General features: G+C 42.7%; 1 protein-coding gene across 3 annotated transcripts in view; it reads right to left on the reverse strand.

Moving 5' to 3' along the window:
• The window catches only part of arid4b (AT-rich interaction domain 4B), a 154,971-nt gene that overhangs the window by 20,919 nt on the left and 111,012 nt on the right, over positions 1 to 23,040 (reverse strand). For all 3 annotated transcript variants that reach the window (XM_072251029.1, XM_072251028.1, XM_072251030.1), the window contains 3 exons: positions 20,392 to 20,476; positions 15,785 to 15,992; positions 11,500 to 12,690 (listed from right to left, as the gene is read on the reverse strand). In XM_072251029.1, coding sequence (XP_072107130.1) covers positions 11,500 to 12,690; positions 15,785 to 15,992; positions 20,392 to 20,476 — 1,484 coding nt within the window. The remainder of the gene's footprint in view (positions 1 to 11,499; positions 12,691 to 15,784; positions 15,993 to 20,391; positions 20,477 to 23,040) is intronic.

A 23,040-nucleotide genomic window follows, 5' to 3' on the forward strand; every position in this document is an offset into this window, starting at 1 on the left:
GAGCAAAACATTCAAACAAGCCCTAGAACCTTGCTTGGTTGGTAGTCAGATGGGTTCTCTCCAAGATCATTCATGCACAGCACACTGACATTGAAGCAGGTTTTCCAGAATACACATTTGTCACCATGGACAGAAAAGGGATGCAGTGGTCTTTGTTGAGGTCCACCTGGGGTAGCTAAGCAAGCCATACTCTATGTGGCAGAGTAGCATAGCGGTTAGTGCAATCACGTTCCAGTGCCTACACTCACCCATCGGGGTTCAATTCCTGCTGTCTATAAGGAGCTTGTACATTCTCCCTCTCACTCTGTGGGTTTCCTCTGGGTGCTCAGGTTTCATCCCACATTCCAAAGACGTATGGATTATGGTTAGTGAGTTGTGTGAATGCCACATTGGCACCAGAAGCATGGTGACGCTTGCAGGCTGCTCCCAGCACAATCTCCAGACACAAACTGATACATTTCACTATTCGTGAGACAAATTAAACTCTTCAGAATCTTAGCTAGATTCAGAGAACAAGTGGAATGACACATCTCGTACTGTGAATGCAGAGATATAATGGTCATTCAGAGTTCAAAGTAAATTTATTATCAAAATATGTATGTCATCATACACTAACCTGAAAGTCATTTTCATGCAGTAGAACAAAGAAATACAAGAGAATCAATGAAAAATTACACACAAAGACTAATAAATAATCAATGTGTAAAAGGCAACTTGTGCAAATACCACAAAAAAAAATCATAGTGATAATAATAATGTAAGTAAGTAATTAATGCTGAGAGTATGAGTTGTCGAGTCCTTGAAAGTGAGTTCAAGGGTTGTGGAATCAGTCAGTGTTGAAAAGAGTGAAATTATCCACACAAATATTATAAATTTGTAAATGTTATGAAAACTGTACAACTTTGAAAAAAACGTCACCACCACCCAAATATACCAGATTCCACAACAAATTAGAGCCTAAAATTCCATCTGTACCATACAAGATGACATCATAACTGTGGTGCAGAATTGCTCCTAATAGGCTGAACATTTACTATTTCTTCCAACCTCTATTTCATGCTTTCTTTTCACAAGCACAGCGGGAAAAAAAAGATCAGCTGGACTGCATGAAGATCTGCAGTCCCTTCCATTGTACTGAGCCAACATTCCTCCCCGTTCCATCAGACGTGGGCCAACAAAATTCACAATCAAGATTGCATGTCAGATCCGTTGATCTGCATAATAGAGTACATTTGATGAAGAATTCATTACAAGATGCTGTTGGGTGTCCTTAAGGAAGCAACATAGTGTTTTGTAAATGCAACCTCTTGCATTCAAATGGCAGGTCAAAACTGCAGCAAATTTGCTACTAAATTATGCAAAGTGATATGTTCAATATCTGACCTTCCAGTCTACAACTGACTTTTCATCCATAGAACATAGAACAGTTCCTGCAATCCCACAATATTGTGCTAATCTTTTAATTTTTTTATCTACTCCAAGATCAATCTAACCCTTCACTCACAGAGCCCTCCACTCTTCTTTCATCCACACTCAGGGACAGACAGGAAAAGTGGCAAAATGTTTTCAGCTCTGGGTGAGTGACAAACAAGGGGACATAGTTACACGGTTAGGTGGGGGAAGGGCTGGGGGAGGTAGTTATTTAAAACTGAAGTTGCATCCCTGCCAGGTAGAGAGGGTCTAACGCACAGGATTGCAAGAATTGTAAACACAGCCAGCTCCATCTCAGGCATAACCCTCCCCACCACTGAGCACATCTTCAAGAGGAAGTGACTCAGGACAGTGACATCCATCACCAAGGACTTTTACTAATAAAGTTATGGACAAAAGATAACTTGTCTAAACCAACCTGTTATGCACACGGACTCCTACTACTAGAAGCACTCGAGTAAACTATATGTCTACAAATAACAGTCAGGACTAGTTGGAGGGGCTGTTGGATTAAACTGTTTAATTGTAATTTTCTTTGCAGTTCACAATTTATTTTTAACAGTATTTTTATAGCAACACACATCAAAGTTGCTGGTGAACGCAGCAGGCCAGGCAGCATCTCTAGGAAGAGACACAGTCGACGTTTCAGGCCGAGACCCTTCGTCAGGACTAACTGAAGGAAAAATTAGTAAGAGATTTGAAAGTTGGAGGGGGAGGGGGAGATCCAAAATGAAAGGAGAAGACAGGAGGGGGAGGGATGGACCCAAGAGCTGGACAGGTGATAGGCAAAAGGGATATGAGAGGATCATGGGACAGGAGGCCCGGGGAGAGACGGGGGTGGGGGGGAGAACCTAGAGGATGGGCAAGGGGTATAGTCAGAGGGTCAGAGGGTCAGAGGGAGAAAAAGGAGAGTGAGAGAAAGAATGTGTGTATAAAAATAAATAATGGATGGGGTACGGGGGGAGGTGAGGCATTAGCGGAAGTTAGAGAAGTCAATGTTCATGCCATCAGGTTGGAGGCTACTCAGACAGAATATAAGGTGTTGTTCCTCCAACCTGAGTGTGGCTTCATCTTTACAGTAGAGGAGGCCATGGATGGACATGTCAGAATAGGAATGGGATGTGGAATTAAAATGTGTGGCCACTGGGAGATCCTGCTTTCTCTAACGGACAGAGCGTAGGTGTTCAGCAAAGCGGTCTCCCAGTCTGTGTCGGGTCTCGCCAATATATAGAAGGCCGCCCGTTATTTCATCCTCTTTCTCCGTCGGATTCATGCCTGCAATCGCCGTTTTTTTGACTTTGTCATGTTAGGCAAAGATGGCAAGATCCCACATCTGCGGACCCCAGAGCCTGCCGGCCCTGAAACTAGCAGGCATGAACTTCAGATTGCCTCTGCTCTACCCGGACTCCAGCAACGACCATGGAGACATTCACAGCGATTGCGCAACCACCAACTGCAACTCCAGCCTTGAACTCCAGGCCGGGTCTTTATGTGCTGCTATTGTGACTCCCGTCTCCCCTTCCCCCACCAAAACTCTGCAATCTCGTCTCCCTCAGATCCCATCGTCAGCTCCTGGGCCCTCAGAGGCTCCATCTTCCTCTCACCCCAACCCTCCCCTCTCCACTGACACCCCTAGCCTCCCCCCTCCCCTCTCTGATCTCAGCTCTCATCCGTGCCGGGTCTTTACCATCCCCTCCGACCTTCAACTGTCGGAAGCAGAACGCTCTGTCCTCAGTAAGGGCCTCACCTTTGTCCCCCTTCGCCCACACCTCAGCGAGTTCAGTGTTCGTCATGATGCGGAACTCTTCTTCCGCCATCTCCATCTCCGAGCCTATTTCTTCCGCAGGACTCTTCCACCCCCACCGATGACCCCTTCTCCCGTCTTCAACCCTCCTCTTCTTCATGCACACCCCGCTCTGGTCTTCTGCCTGCTCTGGATCTCTTTATTGCTAACCGCCGACGGGACATCAACTGTCTCGACTTCACCGCACCTTGTTCCCATTCCAACCTCACTCCTTCCGAACGCTCTGTTCTCCACTCCCTCCGCACTAATCCTAACCTTATTATTAAACCCGCCGATAAGGGGGGTGCTGTTGTAGTCTGGTGTACTGACCTCTACCTTGCCGAGGCACAGCGACAAGTCGCGGATACCTCCTCTTATTTACCCCTCGATCGTGACCCCACTAAGGAGCACCAGGCCATTGTCTCCCACACCATCACCGACTTTATCCACTCAGGGGATCTCCCATCCACTGCTGCCAACCTTATAGTTCCCACACCTCACACTTCCCGTTTCTACCTCCTACCCAAGATCCACAAACCTGCCTGTCCTGGCAAACCTATTGTCTCAGCTTGCTCCTGCCCCACTGAATTCCTTTCTGCGTACCTCGACACGGTTTTATCCCCTCTTGTTCAATCCCTTCCTACCTATGTTTGTGACATTCTCACGCTCTTAAATTTTTGATGATTTTAAGTTCCCTGGCCCCCACCGCTTTATTTTCACCATGGATGTCCAGTCCCTATATACTTCCATCCCCCATCAGGAAGGACTCAAAGCTCTCCGCTTCTTTTTGGATTCCAGACCTAAATAAGTTCCCCTCTACCACCACTCTGCTCCGTCTAGCGGAATTAATCCTTACTCTTAATAATTTCTCCTTTGGCTCCTCCCACTTCCTCCAACCTAAAGGTGTAGCTATGGGCACCCGTATGGGTCCCAGCTATGCCTGCATTTTTGTTGGGTTTGTGGAACAATCTATATTCCGTGCCTATTCTGGTATCTGTCCCCCACTTTTCCCTCGCTACATCGACGACTGCATTGGCACTGCTTCCTGCACGCATGCTGAGCTCGTTGACTTTATTAACTTTGCCTCCAACTTTCACTCTGCCCTCAAGTTTACCTGGTCCATTTCCAACACCTCCCTCCCCTTTCTAGATCTTTCTGTCTCTATCTCTGGAGACAACTTATCCACTGATGTCTACTATAAGCCTACTGACTCTCACAGCTATCTGGACTATTCCCCTTCTCACCCTGTCTCTTGCAAAAATGCCATCCCCTTCTCGCAATTTCTCTGTCTCCACCGCATCTGCTCTCAGGATGAGGCTCTTCATTCCAGGACAAGGGAGATGTCCTCCTTTTTTAAAGAAAGGGGCTTCCCTTCCTCCACCATCAACTCTGCTCTCAAACGCATCTCCCCCATTTCACGCACATCTGCTCTCACTCCATCCTCCCGCCACCCCACTAGGAATAGGGTTCCCCTGGTCCTCACCTACCACCCCACCAGCCTCCGGGTCCAACATATTATTCTCCGTAACTTCCGCCACCTCCAACGGGATCCAACCACTAAGCACATCTTTCCCTTCCCCCCCCACCCCGCATTCCGCAGGGATCACTCCCTACGCGATTCCCTTGTCCATTTGTCCCCCCCATCCCTCCCCACTGATCTCCCTCCTGGCACTTATCCGTGTAAGCGGAACAAGTGCTACACATGCCCTTACACTTCCTCCCTTACCACCATTCAGGGCCCCAGACAGTCCTTCCAGGTGAGGCGACACTTCACCTGTGAGTCGGCTGGGGTGATATATTGCATCCGGTGCTCCCGATGTGGCCTTCTATATATTGGCGAGACCTGACACAGACTGGGAGACCGCTTTGCTGAACACCTACGCTCTGTCCGCCAGAGAAAGCAGGATCTCCCAGTGGCCACACATTTTAATTCCACATCCCATTCCCATTCTGACATGTCTATCCATGGCCTCCTCTACTGTTAAGATGAAGCCACACTCAGGTTGGAGGAACAACACCTTATACTCTGTCTGGGTAGCCTCCAACCTGATGGCATGAACATCGACTTCTCTAAATTCCGTTAATGCCCCTCCTCCCCTTCGTATCCCATCCATTATTTATTTTTATACACACATTCTTTATCTCTCTTTCCTTTTTCTCCCTCTGTCCCTCTGACTATATCCCTTGCCCAACCTCTGGGTTTCCCCCCCACCTTGTCTTTCTCCCTGGGCCTCCTGTTCCATGATCCTGTCATATCCCTTTTGCCAATCACCAGTCCAGCTCTTGGCTCCGTCCCCCTCCCTCCTGTCTTCTCCTATCATTTTGGATCTCCCCCTCCCACTTTCAAATCTCTTACTAACTTTTCTTTCAGTTAGTCCTGACAAAGGATCTCGGCCTGAAACGTCGACTGTACCTCTTCCTAGTGATGCTGCCTGGCCTGCTGCGTTCACCAGCAACTTTGATGTGTGTTGCTTGAATTTCCAGCATCTGCAGAATTCGTGTTGTTTAGTATTTTTATAACTACTTAATACATGAAACTGATTAGCATGTTTCCTCGTGGCCACAGTATGTATATGCAGTTGCTCAGTGTGTCCCCAAGTGGTTACAGTTCTTTGTATCATTCTGGAAAGTTCTGGAAGCTTCTCTGGTGCTGCATTATTTAAATTGGGGCTATCTGATTGGTTGCCTCTTATCTGTAAAATTGAATGGAATGTTTCTTATCTATGGAGTACAAAAGAGCTGATCACATGATGCCACCATCACCTTGCTTCACTTTCCCATCACTCACTAGCCTCTGCTTTGTTCTATTAGTGAAGCAATAAGTTTAGTGCCTTTTTCCTAACTTCTTTAAGAACATCAAAATCCAAGTCAAAATTAGGATAGCATGGATGTGAAGGGTCTAAGGGCCAGTTTCTTTTCTGTATGATTCAATGACTCTTTGTTACAAGCTGGTGAAATATAAGGCTCTGTCTATGTTTGGCCCAGGCTGTGTTTAGCTGTGATGCTGCGTTTAGCTCACTTTGACAATATAGTGGCAACTAGCCAAGTATCATATCCTATCCAACCATCATTATAGAAAGATGGGTTGGAAATCCATCAGGTTGGTATCAGATTGCAAGAGGGGGAATTTGTTGAATGCCTACAGGATGGCTTTTTAGAGCAGCTTGTGCTTGAGCCTACTCGGGGAAAGGCTATCATTGATTGGGTATCGTGTAATAATCCAGATCTTATTAGGGAGCTTATAGTAAAGGAACCCTTAGGAAACAATGATCATAATGCAACTGAATTCATACTGCAATTTGAGAGGGAGAATATAACTCACATGTATCAGTATCACAATGGAATAAAGGGAATTACAGAGACATGAGAGAGGAGCTTACCCAGGTAGACTGGAGGGGGATACTAGAGGGAATGACGACAGAGCAGAGATGGCTGAAATTTCTGGGAATAGTTCACAAGGTGCAGGATAGACATGTCCCACAGAGAAAGAAGTTCTCAAATGGCAGGGGTAGGCAACCGTGGCTGACAAAGGAAGTTAAGGACTACATAAAAACCAAGGAAAGGGCACATAAGGTAACAAAGGTGAGTAGGAAGTTGGATGATTGGGAAGCTTTTAAAATCCAACAAAAGGCTACTAAAAAAGTTATAAGAAGGGAAAAGATGAAATATGAGGGCAGACTAGCCAATAACATAAAGCAGGATACCAACATTTTTTCAGTTATATAAAGAGTAAGAGGGAGGTGAGAGTTGACATTGGACTATTGGAAAGTGTTGCTGGTGAGGTAGTAATGGGGGACAAAGAAATGGCAGATGAATCTAATGGGTACTTTGCATCTGTCTTCCAGAGAGGAAGGAGTACGTGCTATTGCTATTACAAAGGAAAAACGTGCTCGGCAAACTGAAAGATCTTAAGGTGGATAAGTCACCTGGGCCACATGGACTACGCCCCAGAGTCCTCATCGAGGTTGTGAAGAGATAACTGATGCATTGGGCATCATCCTTCCAGTATCACTTGATTATGGCATGGTCCCAGAGGACTGGAACCTCAGTGGTTGGGAAAGAGTTGGAGACTTATTATTAAGAATGAGGTTTTGAGGTCCTTGGAGACTAATGACAAAATAGTCAAAGTCAGCATGGTTTCTAAAAAGGGAAATCTTGCCTGACAAATCTGTTAAGAGTTCTTCGAGGAAGTACCAAGCAGGGTGGACAGAGGAAAGGCAGTAGTCATTTACTTCGATTTTCAGAAGGCGTTTGATAAGGTGCCATACATGATGCTGTTTAATAAGATAAAATCCTATGGCATTACAGGAAAAATACTGCATGGATAGAGATATGGCTGAAAGGCAGGAGGCAGCGAGTGGGAATAAAAGGGGCCTTTTCTGGTTGGTTGCCAATGACTAGTGACCGGCAACCAACCAGAAAAGACCCCTTTTATTCCCACTTGCTGCCTCCTGTCTGTCAGCCATTCCGCTATCCATGCCAGCATCTTTCCTCTGGGGTCAGTACTGGGACCACTGCTTTTCACATTGTTTGTCAATGATTAGATAATGGACTTGATGACTTTGTGGCAAGGTTGGCGGATGATACGAAGATAGGTGGAAGGGTAGGTAGTACTAAGGAAGCAATGCGATTGCAGCAGGATTTAGACAAATTGGAAGAATGGGCAAAAAAGTGGTAGATAGAATACAGTGTTGGGAAATGTATGATAATGCATTTTGGTAAAGGGAACAATAGTGCGGACTATTATCTAACTGGGGAGAAGGTTCAAACATCAGAGGTGTAGAGGGGCTTAGGAGTCCTTGTGCAAAACTCCCAGAATGTTAATTTACAGGTCGAGTCTGTGCTAAAGAAGGCAAATGCAATGTTGGCTTTTATTTCAAGGGAAATAGAATACAAAAGCAAGAAGATAATGCTGAGCCTTTATAAGACACTAGTCAGACCGCACTTGGAGTATTGTCAACAGTCTTGAGCCCCAAATCTCAGAAAGGATATGTTGTCATTGGAGAGTCAGAGGCAGTTCACGAGGATGATTCCAGGAATGAGAAGCGTTTGGCAGCTTTGGGTCTGTACTCACTGGAATTTAGAAGAATGCAGGGGGAATCTCATTAAAACCTACTGAATGTTGAAAGGTATGGCTAGGGTGTATGTGGAGAGGATGTTTCCTATGGTGGGGGTACCCAGAACTTGAGGGCACAGCTTCAAAACTGAGGAGCGACCCTTTAGAACAGAGGCAAGGAGGATTTTTTTTAGCCAGAGAGTAGTAAACCCGTGGAATGCTGGAGCAGACTTTTAACATCGTAAACCAGCCAGTTGTTTGTCATATCTCCCTACTTGCTATGAAACAGTGTCACCTCTTTCTCCCTTATTAGGGGGAGAGAGAGAGCCTGTGGTATGTCGAATTACTGGGTGAACAAACAGTCTTTGGGGTCCAGCAAGTCTGTGTCTTTATTGATGCTCTGCTGCACGCTTGAGTGCTCGGTGGAGGGCACTAATGATTTTTTGCTGGTGGGGATGGGTTAGTGCCTTGTTGCTGCTTGTGCGTGGAGAAGAGAACTGGGGGGGGGGGGCTTTGTGGTTCTAACGTTTAATTGTCATTCATTCTTTGGGGCCCTCCTGTTTTCATAGATGCTTGCAAAGAAAAAGAATGTCAGGATGTATATTGTAAAACATTTCTCTGACATTAAATGTACCTACTGAAACCTATTGAATGCTCTGCCATAGACTGTGGTGGAAGCCAAGGCCGTGCATATATTTAAGGTAGAAGTTGATCGTTTCCTGATCGGTCAGGGCATCAAAGGATATGGCGAGAAGACAGGTGTGTGGGGTTGAGTGGGATCAGGGATCAACCATGATGGAATGGCAGAGCAGACTCAATGGGCTGAATAGCCCAATTCTGCTCCTATGTCTTATGGTCACATTATCATTGAGTGAAGGTGCCCTGACTCAAGATAAAGATATTCAAACATAATGTATGAAAAGCTTAGAGGATATAAAAGCAGTGCAACAAGCATTCAAAGCTTCCTCAAATGCACAACCCACACCTGAGACTTCTATGGAAAGAGGATGACAAGAGCAGGGAGCATAAGACCATAAGAACATGAGACATAGGTATCTTGTATTTCATATTTTAATAATATTGTACATATATTGTTTGATTAAGCATTCCTGTTTATTTAAATATGCATTACAGGTTATATGCAAAAGTACGGGAATGGCATGTTATCACGCCAACATGTCACATGTGCAGCAAAACTGAAACTAAATCACGTTCTCCTGCGCTCCCATCTTTTTGCTTTCAAATAGTTTTTTTGTTTTGGAGTTACAAAACACAACAATAGGAGCAGAATTAGGCCATTCAGCCCATTGAGTCTGTTCCACCATTCCATCATGGCTGATTTATTATCCTTCTCAACCCTATTCTCCTGCCATCTCCCCATAATCTTTGACACCCATCCAGAACCTATCAACCTCTATTTAAATATACTCAATGACTTGCCCTCCACAGCTATCTTTGGCAATGAATTCCACAGATTTACGACCCCCTGGCTAAAGAAATTCCTCCTCATCTCTGTTTTAAATGGACATCCCTCTATTCTGAGGCTGTGCCCTCTGGTCCGTGACTTCCCTACTACAGGAAATGTTCTCTCCACATCCACTCTCGGCCTTTCAATAGAAGTGCAGCGAGGACAGACCTAGAGCCATCAAAGACGTGCAAGTTCCACCTGCAGCTTCCCCTCCGACAGCACGTTATTCTGATATGGAAATAAATACTGCCGTCCCTTCATTGCCACTAAACTTCTGGACGCTGTAAGCTGACCCTGTCACTGAGTGGATTGCCCTGGTTAAGGGCAGCTCACTACCACCTTATCATGAAAATAGGAAAGGCAATAAATGCTGCTTTGCCTGTACGATGGGAAATAATTTTTATGCAAGCAATAAAATTCAGTGTAATATACGTAATTACCACAACTGCAAAAATTAGTGTAAACATACTCTAAAATTATTGGTTACAGACCATCATCAATATTTTGCATTTTATTTACACCTGCACTGTTGTCCCATTTGCTCACAATCCATTTTCATTTTCTTACCAATTAAAGATCAGATGTAAATAATTTTACCACAAACTCTGGCCCATCAATGATCAAATTCAAATATCATTACCACAACCTCTGGCCAGTCAATGATCAAATCTGACTTATTTGGGACAACTCCAAGAACAAAAACTAATCGAGAAAATAACCAGGATTTTCTGTTTATTTGGGACACTACGCCAATTGTGGTCAGAAACTGCTGCCAAACATTTTCTAACAAACATCAGTCACATGCATGTTATATGACTGTTAGGCACTACACTGTGGTTAGAGTGAACAGTTTATAGATAGTGTCACTTATGTGTCTGTGTTCAAAACACAGTGATTTTTGTCATTGATAGTTAGCAAGTAATATAAAGTAGGACAATTCCAAACTGTTTCGTTCACTGCAATTTCAAGCATTCAAGCTTGGAGATGCCAGAAATGGCTGGAAGTGAAAAGGAAATAATTTCACTACTTCAAGTTAGGAACTATGAAAAATTTGAAGGTATCAACCACCATCTTGAACGTTACAATTAAAATGAAGATTTGGTGGATGCAATCATTGAAAGCACTTTGAAGGCAGTCCAATATGTGCACTGATTTTGCTTATTTTGTCAATCAAAAGAACAGAGCAGCGTACACCGCATTAATTCCTCTGTCGGTAACTATCAGGAACCAAGGCACAGATTTATAGTACTGTAGTAGTATTGATATTGTTCTTATTTATTCTGTATTTCATTTAAATACATAATTTGTTACTCAGTTAAATAGTAGCTTGTTTCTTTTATACCTTTTTAACTATTTCCATGAAACTTCAGATAATTGGGGCAGACGCTTACTTGGGCCAAAATGTACTGATCCTGAAGTGTCTCAGTTAACCATAATCCACTGTATTACCACACACCCAGGGCACAAATTCATTTGCCTCCTGTGGTAATCCAGATAGCTTTGGAACAACAAACACAAGCAATTTATAGAAGATTTTTTAAACAGTAAATAAATGGTAATGAACACTCTACCACACACATGTATGTGCACATGCTCACACCCCTGTGCACTCATGTGCACACATAAACATTCACATAAGACAAAGGAGCAGAATTAGGCCATTCCTCCCATCAAACATGCAGAGTCAGTAAATTAAAACTAAACCGCATGTCTCCAGCTGAATTCTTTGCAATAGCAAATTTGTTTCTGAGCACTCCTTACCTTTCTCCTTATGCTCTGGTTCCGTCTGATTGCTACTGCTTGAGCTAATACTGGCGTCAAACCCCGTTGGAGAGACATTACCCTCAGACTGTCCCTCTTGCAGCTCCCCAGTCATACTATCAACCTCATTGGTGCTGTCCGTCTCACTTTTAATGCTCTGGACTTCCTCCTGGCTTGGGACCAGCCTCTGAGGGATCACTGCATTGGGTTGTGGCCGGGACGCCTCGGTTACAGTGACAGAAGCAGGAGACTCGGGGGTGGTGGGCGGAGTATTGAGTACAGAGTTGCTGCCACTGCTGGGCAGCTCACCCTTCTTGTCCACTTTCTCAGCTGGCTTCTCTTCGCTTGGCTTGACAGGGGAGATGACCAGTGCAGCAGTTTCTGCCTCCCCATGAGGCAGCCTCTCCTCCTCTTTCGGCATCTCAGGCAGCACCTCAGGCTTTGCTTCCTCCAGGGCCACAGGTGGGGATGATGTGGTCTCGGTGTCAGAGTCGGAAAAGAGCTCCTTGAGAACTTTTTTAGGCCACTGGATCTGGATGCTTGACCACACATCTTTTCGGTCCTTTACTTTTGTGTTCTGAGCCCTTAGTTCAGAATTGTTTATAAGCTTGACTCGTTTCTCAGGCACTTCTGAGAAGCCAGAGTACAGCTGAGTCATGTGCAGTGGTTTCCTCTTTTCCTGCAGTCCATTATGCTTTCTGTTGGAGCCAGGTTTCATGTCAGTTCTTTCTTCATCCTCATCTGAGCTGCTGTTGCTGCTTGTGCTGTGGAGGGGAGATTCCTTGCCCTTCACCCTCTCTCCCTTGTGACTGGGTGATTCTGTTTTCACCCAGTCTTCGGCACCTACCTTTCTCCGCCTGGCACGTTTCAGATGGGACTTTGCACGCCTCTCACCCCCTTCTTTCTGCATCAGCAGTTTCGTGGACTCCTCTCCTTCCTCCTCATCCTCATCCTCCTCCACTTCCTCCTCCTCAGAACATTTGCCCCTTCTCGTCCAGTCTAGAGAGTCTGATAGGTTTGCCAGTTTGGTGCCAGCTGGGGGGGTACTCTGCAGCCCAGCCACAGGATGGTTTCGCTGACACTTGGGGGCTGGCTCTTTGCTTTCTTGAATTGACGCATCCTCTTCAGTGCCTTTCCTCCAAGTGGCCTCACTATGGTCATCATCATCGCTCTCCTCAGAATTCTCCGAGCCTGTTAACAATTAAAAAAAAGTCAAATATACAGATATTAAGGCCAAGAGGCATGCCATTTTCCCTAAAAGCCACAGCACACTCTTAGGTGATAGTAGTTGTCAACACAAATGACACATTTCACTTTATGTTTAGATGTACATATGATCAGTAAATCTGAATCTGAAGCTGGTGCTGACGACATTTCACACCCACTCACATCGACTAATAACATATTAAAATACCAATGATATTGGTCATGTTTTGCTGGGTGCAGTCACCTGGCTACTTGCTAATAACCAATTCAAAAATAACGAACCTTGCAGCTTTCCAAGGAAGACGCAAAGGTGTGCATGTTCAGTACATTTCACTTGACCCTTTCTCTAGTTTACACACTACAAGGTGTATGTAACTACTAGCACACAGATCATAATTAACCAATTAGCAAAGGGACCAAGGATATAATGAGGGACAGCTACACATAACTTTTGCCAAATACCTATTTTCCATATAAGTTACAAAGGAAGTGATCTGGAACAAAGTATTACGCAATGCCTAGAGAATCTCTTGTCAAGAGATTTAAATTATAAATGACTGAAGAAATCTCTTCACCCCTTCTGTTCAAATTTGTCTCCCATGCTTTTTCTACCAGCAGTATATCAGTCTCTTTCCCCCCCCTCATCCAGAACATATACCAGAAGCACTGCATTCACAGAACTCCCAGTCTTGTCAAGGACCCCTCCCATCTGTCCCACAATCTCTTTGAGTTCCTACCATAAGGCAGGAGGTACATGGTACGAAAATGAGAACTGTTAGGCTGGGTAACAGCTTCTTCCCCCAGGCAGTAAGACTTCTGAACACCCTGCTACCACTCAGCACACATCAGCACCAGTCGCAGAAATACTGTTGTATATTTAACTCTATGTTGTATATGCACTTTACGTCAACTTGTACATCTACAGATTTTAAAAATTATTTGCTAATATTATTGTGTTGATATTATTCTACGTGCTGTATGTGATATATGAACTGTGTATTGCACCTTGGTCCCAGAGGAACATTATTTCATTTAGAAGTAAATGCTTGTACAGTTGAATGACAATAAGCTTGAACTTTGTGTATCCCTTTCTTTCCCTACATCAACACCAAGCATTTCTCACAGCCCTTCGCTTCTCTCCGTTTTTGTCCAATCTTCTCCCCCCCACCACCTCCACTTCCTTGTGTGGCTTCATTTTGGTACAACTATTTGGAACATTCTATCCTCTAATTCCATGTACAGATTATCACAGTGGTTGCAGACTCACACTGGGCACCAATCAATGCTTCAAATCCTTGGTATCAGATGTATCCAGCGGATGATTAATTATTCCTGTTTTACACATTCACGTTTCAGCAAGTCACGTATGGTTGATGACAAGAAAATTTGTATTAACAGACAACATCCACAACTTCAGAATTTCCCAGAGGCTTTACAGCTGTGAAGAACTTTTGAGGTTCAAGATTTAAAGATTAGCTTTATTTGTCACATGTACATCGAAGCATACAGTGAAACGTGTCATTTGCATCAAATCAAATCAGTGAGGATTGTGCTGGGCAGCCCCAAGTACTGCCATGCTTCCAGCATAGTATGCCCACAGCTCACTAACCCTAACTGTATGTTTTATCACATACATGGTACCAATCCCAGTACCTTATTCATGTATAAAGATATTTTTGTCACATGTACATCAACAAATCGAAACATACAGGGAGATACATCGCTTACGTCAATGACCAAGGCTGTGCTGGGGGCAGCCCACAAGTGTCACCACACTTGTGGCACCAACATAGCACGTCCACAACTCACTAACCCTAACCATTGGTCTTTGGATTACAGGAGGAACCCAGAGCAACCAGAGGAAACCCATATGGTCAGGGGGAGAACATAGCCAGTGGCTGGAATTGAACACTGATCTCAAAGCTGTTGTACTAAACTCATTCACTAACTGCCATGCTACCGTGGTCAGACAACGCTGTACAGCAGACAGCTGGTGTCCAGAAAAGTCTTGCAACCATAAATGAGGTAAGTGACCAAATGTATTGACTTTGTGATGTTGGTAAACAGGTAGATGTCTAGGGAAACAGCTCACATGCTCTTCCAAATAGTGCTTCAAAGTATATTTATTATCAAAGTACATACATGTCACCATTCATTTTCTTTCTGACTGGGATCCTTCACAACTGCCTGAGGGGTTTAATGGGGTTTAGTTTAATATTTCTGCCAAAGGAGAGTACAACACAGAGGTTTACTAGATTATCCACTAGTCTCTGGAGTGTGACACAAATTTATGACTTTCTTGCCCAGAAAACAATGGTAAGGTATGCAAACTATAACCTACACATATCATGGCAAGGCCACCACTCACCAGAGTCGAACTTTTGCTTTGAAATCAGTCTCAAGTCCACAAGATCATAGGAGCAGAATTAGGCCATTCAGTCCAAGTCTGCTACCATTCCATTACGGTCGACTTGTTATCCCTCTCAACCTCATTCTCCTGCCTTCTCCCTGTAACCTTTGACACCATGACTAATCAAGAACCTTTCAATCTCCGCTTTAAATATACCCAATGACTTGGCCTCCACAGCTGCCTGTGGCAATATATTCCACAGATTCATCACCTTCTGGCTAAAGAAATTTCTTCTCATCTCTTTTCTAAATGGACGTCTCTCCATTCTGAGGTTGTGCCCTCTGGACCTAGACTCCCCCACTATAGGAAGCATCCTCTTCACAACCCCTCTCTAGGCCTTTGAAATCAATAGGTTTCAATGAGATCCCCACTCATTCTAAACTCCAGCGAGTCGAGGCCCAGAGCCATCAACCACTCCTCATATGTATTCCTGGGATAATTCTTGTGAACCTGTTTGTGGTCATTTGTAAATAACATTAGCAGTGAAATTCATATGGGTGCATTGTTCTTTAACCAAACAGAAGCTTATTGTATATCAACATTGTTTGCTAGTGCCTGAGGTGAAGTTTTTAGTAAACATCATGCAGTTTTAATCAAGCAATATAATCCATTCAATAAGTATGAAACTGCTCAACTTTCATCCACCTCTTTTCAAAAACAAGTTATTACCTTGCACTCCATTGGTAATGCAAGAGGCTGCTATAGAAATGTCCTGTTCACAGCTCCTCGCTCCAGTGCCAATTAGTTTTGGAGTAATGTCCGACGACACAGCGTGAGCTGAGGTCTTAGAGAACCGACGGACGCGCACAGACTTGCTGGGAGATTTATCTTCCTTATCTTTTTTATCACTCCTTTCCTTTTCTTTATCTATCTTGCTCTGAAATACAGATGGACATCAAGATTCCCTCCTTTGCCAAACATATTTTTCAAACAGACACCACTATATCTTATCGATTAACCTATATCCAAAGTTAGTTTTGTGCAAGATTAACAGAACTGCATTTGTACTGTAATATTCAATTTGGGCCCTGTACTTCAGGCAAGATTACCCAGCCTATGAGAGGATACAATGAAGGTTCCACAGCGTCTTCTCAGAACTACAATGAAAATAAATTTGCTCATGAAACCCAACAAGTTAGGCAACATCTCTAGGGAAAGCAATAAACAGACGAAGTTTCGGGCCGAGACCCTTCATCAAGTCTGGGCCCAAAACATCAGCTCTTCATTCCGCCTATAGATGCTGCCTGACCTGCTGAGTTCCTCCGGCATTTTGCTTTGTTGCTTTGGATTTTCAGCAACTGTAGAAATGCTTGTATTGATAAATTTGCATATACTCAGTTTTTAACTCTCCACTGTGAAAGAGATAAAATGACTCAACAATTAAGTAGAAAGGGATGTAGAGATAGATAGATTCTGCTAATAAACAGATAGCAGCTATATCTAGGCCACAAACTTAAAATCCATACAGGGCATGGGTGCTATCAGTAAACACTTATTCCTTAATAGGCAAACTCAAACTCACTCTATATTTCTATTGGGTGAAGATATTAAATTGAGTTAGGATATAGATCAGCTTTGAATGAACAGGGGAAAAAGGGGAAGGATTGATTAGCCTATTTCAATTCCTACCTTTACCATGGATATTTGAAATAGAATTACATTAGCATACACACCAAATTCATATCCAATAAATTGCAATTCATGTTTTAAATATAATTGATAACAACACAGATGAATAGATGCTTAGCTGTCCTAAATGCAAACTAAGTAGCAAAAGACTTCAAGGGCCTACTTCATTTGAAATATACATTTACATGCACAGTGGATTCTGGTTAATTGGGTCACCAGTTAATTGGGGCAACTCTTAAAGAACAAAAAATAATCAGGAAAATAGCTGTGATTCTCTTTGTTTATTTGGGACACTCTGCTACTTAATTAGGGCAGGAGACAGTTGCCAAACAGTTTCTAATTAGCGTCAGATGCGTGCACTTCTGAGGCCATTAGACACTACACTGTGCTGGAGTGAACAGTTTATAAATAGTGTCACTTGTGTATGTTTGTGTTCAAAAGCAGTGATTTTGTCACTGATAATTGGTGAAAAATAAGAAAAAGACAACTCAGAACTGCTTTGCTCACTGTAGTTTCAAGTATTCAGGCTTGGAGATACCAGAAAAGGCTTGGAGGGAAAATGAAACAATTCAACAAAGAATTTAAAGACATCAACAATCATCTAAAATTAAAGATTAAAGTCTGTTACGAGCCTTGTGGCCCATCAGGCCGATGCTTATGCCAGTTTCTGTGGCGTGAAGCGACTGAGAGTACGAGACTCCCCCCTGGATAGGATGCCAGTCTATCACGAGGTTAACCCCCAACATATTTGCCAGTACCCATTCTCAGCTGGGTAGACTGGAGCATTGTGTGGCTAAGTGCCTTGCTCAAGGACACACAGGCTGCCTCGGCCGAGGCTCAAACCCACGACCTTCAGATTGCTAGTCCAACACCCTAACCAGTTGGCCACGCGTTACACAATCATCTAGAATGTTACAATGAAAGTGAAGATTTGGAGAAGGCAATTGTTAAAAGCGCTGCTTGAAGATGATCCATTATCTAAACCAGATGTCTGTACTGATTTTGTTCATTTACAGTCAATCAAAAGAACATGGCAGTGTACACTGCATTAATTCCTGTGCCGATAACCATTAGGAACTAATACACAGTTTTATAGTACTGAAGTAGCATTGATAGTGTTCTAAGTTGTTCTGTTTTTCATCTAAGTACAAATCAGTTACCCAGTTAAACAGTAGTTTGTCTTTTTTTACATCTTTTTAACTATTTCCATGAAACTGTGGCTAATTGGGGCAAGTGCTTAACTGGGTTAAAATGTAGTGGTCCCAATGAGTCCCAATTAACCAGAATCCATTGTATTAGGAATTTGCTGTGGTGTGTTAGCCAGGGTGCAACATAAGACAACATTCAACCATTAGAAAGTATAAAGAATTATATAAAAATGAAGTTAGAAGTTATTGTATGGATATGGAATAAAATGTGCAAAAACACCAGCATGAATTTACAATGCAAACAGCATTATAAGAAGTGGATTAAAGTGTTTACAGTGCAGTGCAGTGATGGGTTATCGATAAGAGGGGTAGAGGATGGGGCTAACAGGAATAATTGATCAGAATTTCAGGAGACCATAAAACCTACGGCTGCTTCACAAATTACTCTACTCTGTATTTATTTCCCTAAAGTGGGACAACTCAACATACATCACAAAATGTCTTTGTAATAGAAATTTTAGACAAAAATGACATTAAAAATACGTATTAAAATCAAAGCACAAGGAATCAGACCCTTTATAAATAAGCATTGTAATTTACCTTTATTACCTTGCAGCTTAGAATTGAGATAAAACTAATAGCACAACATGTATAGATGCACAGGGTATAAGATGCAAACAAAACTCCAGAGACCACTGGGCACTCTAAAATGTGGCAGTTGTCAAATACTTATCTATACTAATCGCATTTTCTAGCACTCAGCCCTTTCTAAGCCTTGATGTGTTCATCTAAATACTTTTTCCAGCACCCTCTGAGGTAAAGAGTTCTAGATTTCACCCATGCTCTGGGTAAAAAAAAGTCCTTCAAAGAGAGAACCCCAGTAATCTCTCTCCCATCACCTCCCAGAGTAGGCTGCAATATATCTGATCAGAGCCTACAGATTTCATATTACCTTACAATATGGATAGTAATTTCCGGCAGCTCACGGAACACGAGAGGGCACAGTTTTAAGGTGCTCGGAAGTAGGTACAGAGGAGAAGTCACGGGTCATTTTTTCTTTAAGCAGATAGTGGTGAGTGCGTGGAATAGGCTGCCAGCGACAGTGGTGGAGGTGAATGCAATAGAGAGCTATGGGTAACACTCGGTAATTTCTACAGTAAGGGCCTGTATTGTGCTGTAGGGTTTCTATGTTAGAACATTTCCATTTCCAACTAATCCTGTAACCTATTCTTCCCACATTCTTATCAATGCCCCCTAGATTCTACTACTCAGCAACACACCTAGCAATTTACAGCAGCCAACTAACCTAACAACACGTGTGTTTGGGATTTAGGAGGACCCGAAACATCAGTAGGAAACCTATGTAGTCAAAGTGAAACGTGTAAATACCACAAAGACAGTACTCACAAAACACAAAAGAATCTGCTCATGCTGGAAATCCAGAGCAACACACACAACATGCTAGAGGAGCTCAGCAGAGCAGGCAGCATCTGCGGAAAGGAATAAACAATCGACATTTTAGGCTGAGACAGTCAGTCCTGATGAAGGGTCTCGGCCTGAAACATCGACTGTTTATTCCTTTCCAAAGGCAGTACTCAGCGGTCAGGGTTGAAGCTGGGTCATTAAAGCTATGAGACAGCAGTTTGACTAGCTGTGCCACCCTTTACACCTGCTAAGATAGTTGACTTTTCAACAGTAACCTGACCTGGAATTTCACAGTCCCCTCCCATTTATGCCCTTCTCCATAGTGAATACAGCCAAGAAGAGTTCATTTAACACCTCACGCAGTGCTCCAACTCTGTGCGCAGATTATCACTCCAGTCTTTAATGTGCCCAACTCTTTCCTTAGTTATTTTCTACCCTTAATATACATGTACCTTGTCTGCAAGTATAATTTCACGTACCATCCTGATAACTAAAAAAAAACTCCTTACACTATCTATGTTCCTGTAGGGCCTGTACTTGTATCACTTTCAGAATCAGAATTAGGTTTCATATCACTGGCATATTATCATGGAATTTGTTGTTTTGTGGCAGCTGTACATTGTAATACATAATAAAAAACTACAACAATAAAACATATATATATATATAATTAAATTAAATATGTAGTGCAAAGAGAGAGCAAAAAAACAGAAAAAAATAGTGAGGTGTGTCCATTCAGAAAACTGAGGGGTGGAAGCCGTTTCTGAAACTTTGAATGTATGTCTTCAGGCTCCTTCATCTCCCCCTTGATGGTAACAATGAGAAGCAGGCACAACCTGCATGATGGGGGTCTTTAATAATGGATGCCATCTTTTTGAGGCATCGCCTTTTGAAGATGTCCTCAATGCTGCAGAGGCTGGTGCCCATGATGAAGCTGGCTGATCCATGGATCTAACTATGTTTCAGCAGGGCCAAGACCACAATGTAAGAATACAATTTAAATATATTAGTAGTTGTTTTTTTTTTAAAACAGATCTTCTTGAAATGTCATGTGTCTGATAGCAATACACATACCTTTATTTTCTTTCTGTGTTTAATTTTTGGGACATTTTTATCTGCAGGACGCACTATTTTATCTGCCTTGATCCATTCATCGTACCTGAAAAACAAAAAAAATGTCACACCATGTGTTGGAAGGACACACTGAAGATTATAAACACAAGTAGGTGGAACATTCAGTACTACTAAAGAATTCACGCTTCATTGCAGGTTGCCAAATAGAAGTGGAGACTGCCAAATCCACCTCATAGAGCAAACAGAACATTATGATCAAGGCAAAAGAATACCAGTCCTGTATATAATCTAACAATAAAAAGAGGCTTAATCTGTTACATGGCACAATTACAAACGGATATTAAAACACAAGAGATTCTGCATATGTTGAAAATCTAGAGTACCACACACAAAATGCTGAGGAACTCAGCAAGTCAGGCAACAGATATGGAGAGGAATAAACAGTCGACGTTTTGGGCCGAGACCCTAGTCCTGATGAAGGGTCTCGGCCCGAAACATTGTATGTTCATTCCCCTCCATAGATACTGCCTGACCTGTGGAGTTCCTCAAGCATTTTGTGTCTGTTGCTCTGGATATTAAAAGTTGTTGACAAGACAAAATGCAGTTCGGACAATATGGTCCTATACAATGACAATATTTCAATGTGGAAGAAAAGAGCATAATTCATTTCAAATGGCCTTTTCTTTAAGTGCCCATGCACAGTAAAAAAAAAGAATAATACCTTGAAAAGACTCTCCCAGATTCATTGGTTGAAATAAGCATAGGTATTTTTCTTTTTACAAAAAAAAGAACATTTGAAATGAGTGAACAGCCCACGCAGGAAAATGGCACTGTCAAAGGGAACAGGCCAGGATTCAGAAACAACCACGCTGCCAAATGGCTTTAACAAAATATAGCAAAATGAGTTTTTCTTGGTGGTTTTCAAATTTGTTATTGACAGATGGTCACAAAACCAAGGAAAACTGTGTGAGTTGGGATTCAGGTCGTGGTGGGAAGGAATAAGTGAAACAAAGACATCAGTTGTGTTCTGTAAAATAGATCTTCAAATGTGACCACAGGAATCGGAAATTTTGCTCCCCAGTCTCATCTCTATTTTAATTCTGCCCTGTAAATTTCCACTCCTGCTTTTGCTGAAAGTGAGTGTAACATGGAGGTGAAGTACTTCTCTCAGTTAGGTCTGGCCAGCTAAATACAATCTGCACTTTCACCCATCCTCAATACAGATTCTACAACACATTTCAGACAGAGACCAAATTTGAGCACAAGGAGCTCTGAATTGCTAGACATAAACCCTTAGCAGTCCCCTCCCTGGGCATTACCACTGTAATGAGAAGTACTAGCATAACATAACCATCTGCTGTGTAAACATGTACTTACTGAATGCTCTGTGCTGGCATCTTAACTCGTAACAAGTTCTATTCATGCATTACTATTCGTGCTCCCAGATTTTAATATTTAGATTCTAATGTTGAAACATCACCATGGCCATGACTCAACATGATCTCAATGGTCCACTGCTCTGGCCTCCAGCCCCACACCAACTTACATTGCTACTTCCAAACTTCACCTCAAAAATTGGTGGGTCTATCTTTACTCCCCCAGACCAAACCCTTCAAACCTCTCTGAAGGATTCCTTTAACACATTTCTCTTTGACCAAGCTTTTAAACACCAATGTTAGTTTTACCTCTTGCAGCCTGGTTGAATTTTTATTTGTTCTACCTGTGCAGCACCTGAGGGCCCACCAATAGACAAACCCTTAGGAAACCATCATACTCAACTCAAGTGATTGCACTATTCTGTCTGAATTTAAAATTTGCGAGGCATTTTATATGCTTAATTTTTAGTCACTGCTGCAATAACTTAGTGACTATTACCTCCCTTTGAAATTCAACTACTCATTCCTGTAAATGTTAAGATTAAAGTCTATGAAAGATTGGATGGATTGCTCCCTCGCTTACTGCAGCCATAGAGCAACACTTAAATTGGTGTGCTGATTTCTGAGGTTGAAAGGGTACCACAGTGTTATGGTAATAAGGTACTACCTCTCCTAACCACTGTTTACCTAACCCAAGGTGGATATGCCAGAGGTCTGCTTTAGCTTTTATATCAATGATTCTAATTGGATGATACAAATGCTCAGTATGACATTTATCTCATGTCCAGGGCTCATCCTTATGATCTTTTCCCATCTATTTAACAGAATCTAAAGCCACAGAGACAAATTTCCAAGACCTTCTGAACATGACTCCACATACATCCCTGGTTTGTATCATGGGCCAAAGAGCCTGTACTGTGCTGTGCTGTAATGTTCTGTGTTTTGTTCCAGGGAGCAGTGGCTGTAGCTGCCCAAGTTCTATAATAGCAACAATTCTTCAATTTTGTCTACTTCTCCAGGACATTGTAAAACACTTTGGCATTTTTTTTGGACATCTCTGTACCATCCACTTAGTTTTCTTGGTTTTATTTGATAACATTCCTGTGAAATGTCTTAGGATGTTCTTCCCACATGAAAGATGCTGCTTTCAATGCAAGTTGTCATTGGTTAATCAGATGCAAGTCATCCTATTCCCGATGGCCACCCATTTTAATTCTTCTCCCCCTTCCCATACCAACATGTTGATCCATGGCCTCTTCTGTTGCCATGGTGA

The sequence above is a fragment of the Mobula birostris genome, chromosome 2, assembly GCF_030028105.1.
Source record: "Mobula birostris isolate sMobBir1 chromosome 2, sMobBir1.hap1, whole genome shotgun sequence".
Lineage (NCBI taxonomy): Eukaryota > Metazoa > Chordata > Chondrichthyes > Myliobatiformes > Myliobatidae > Mobula > Mobula birostris.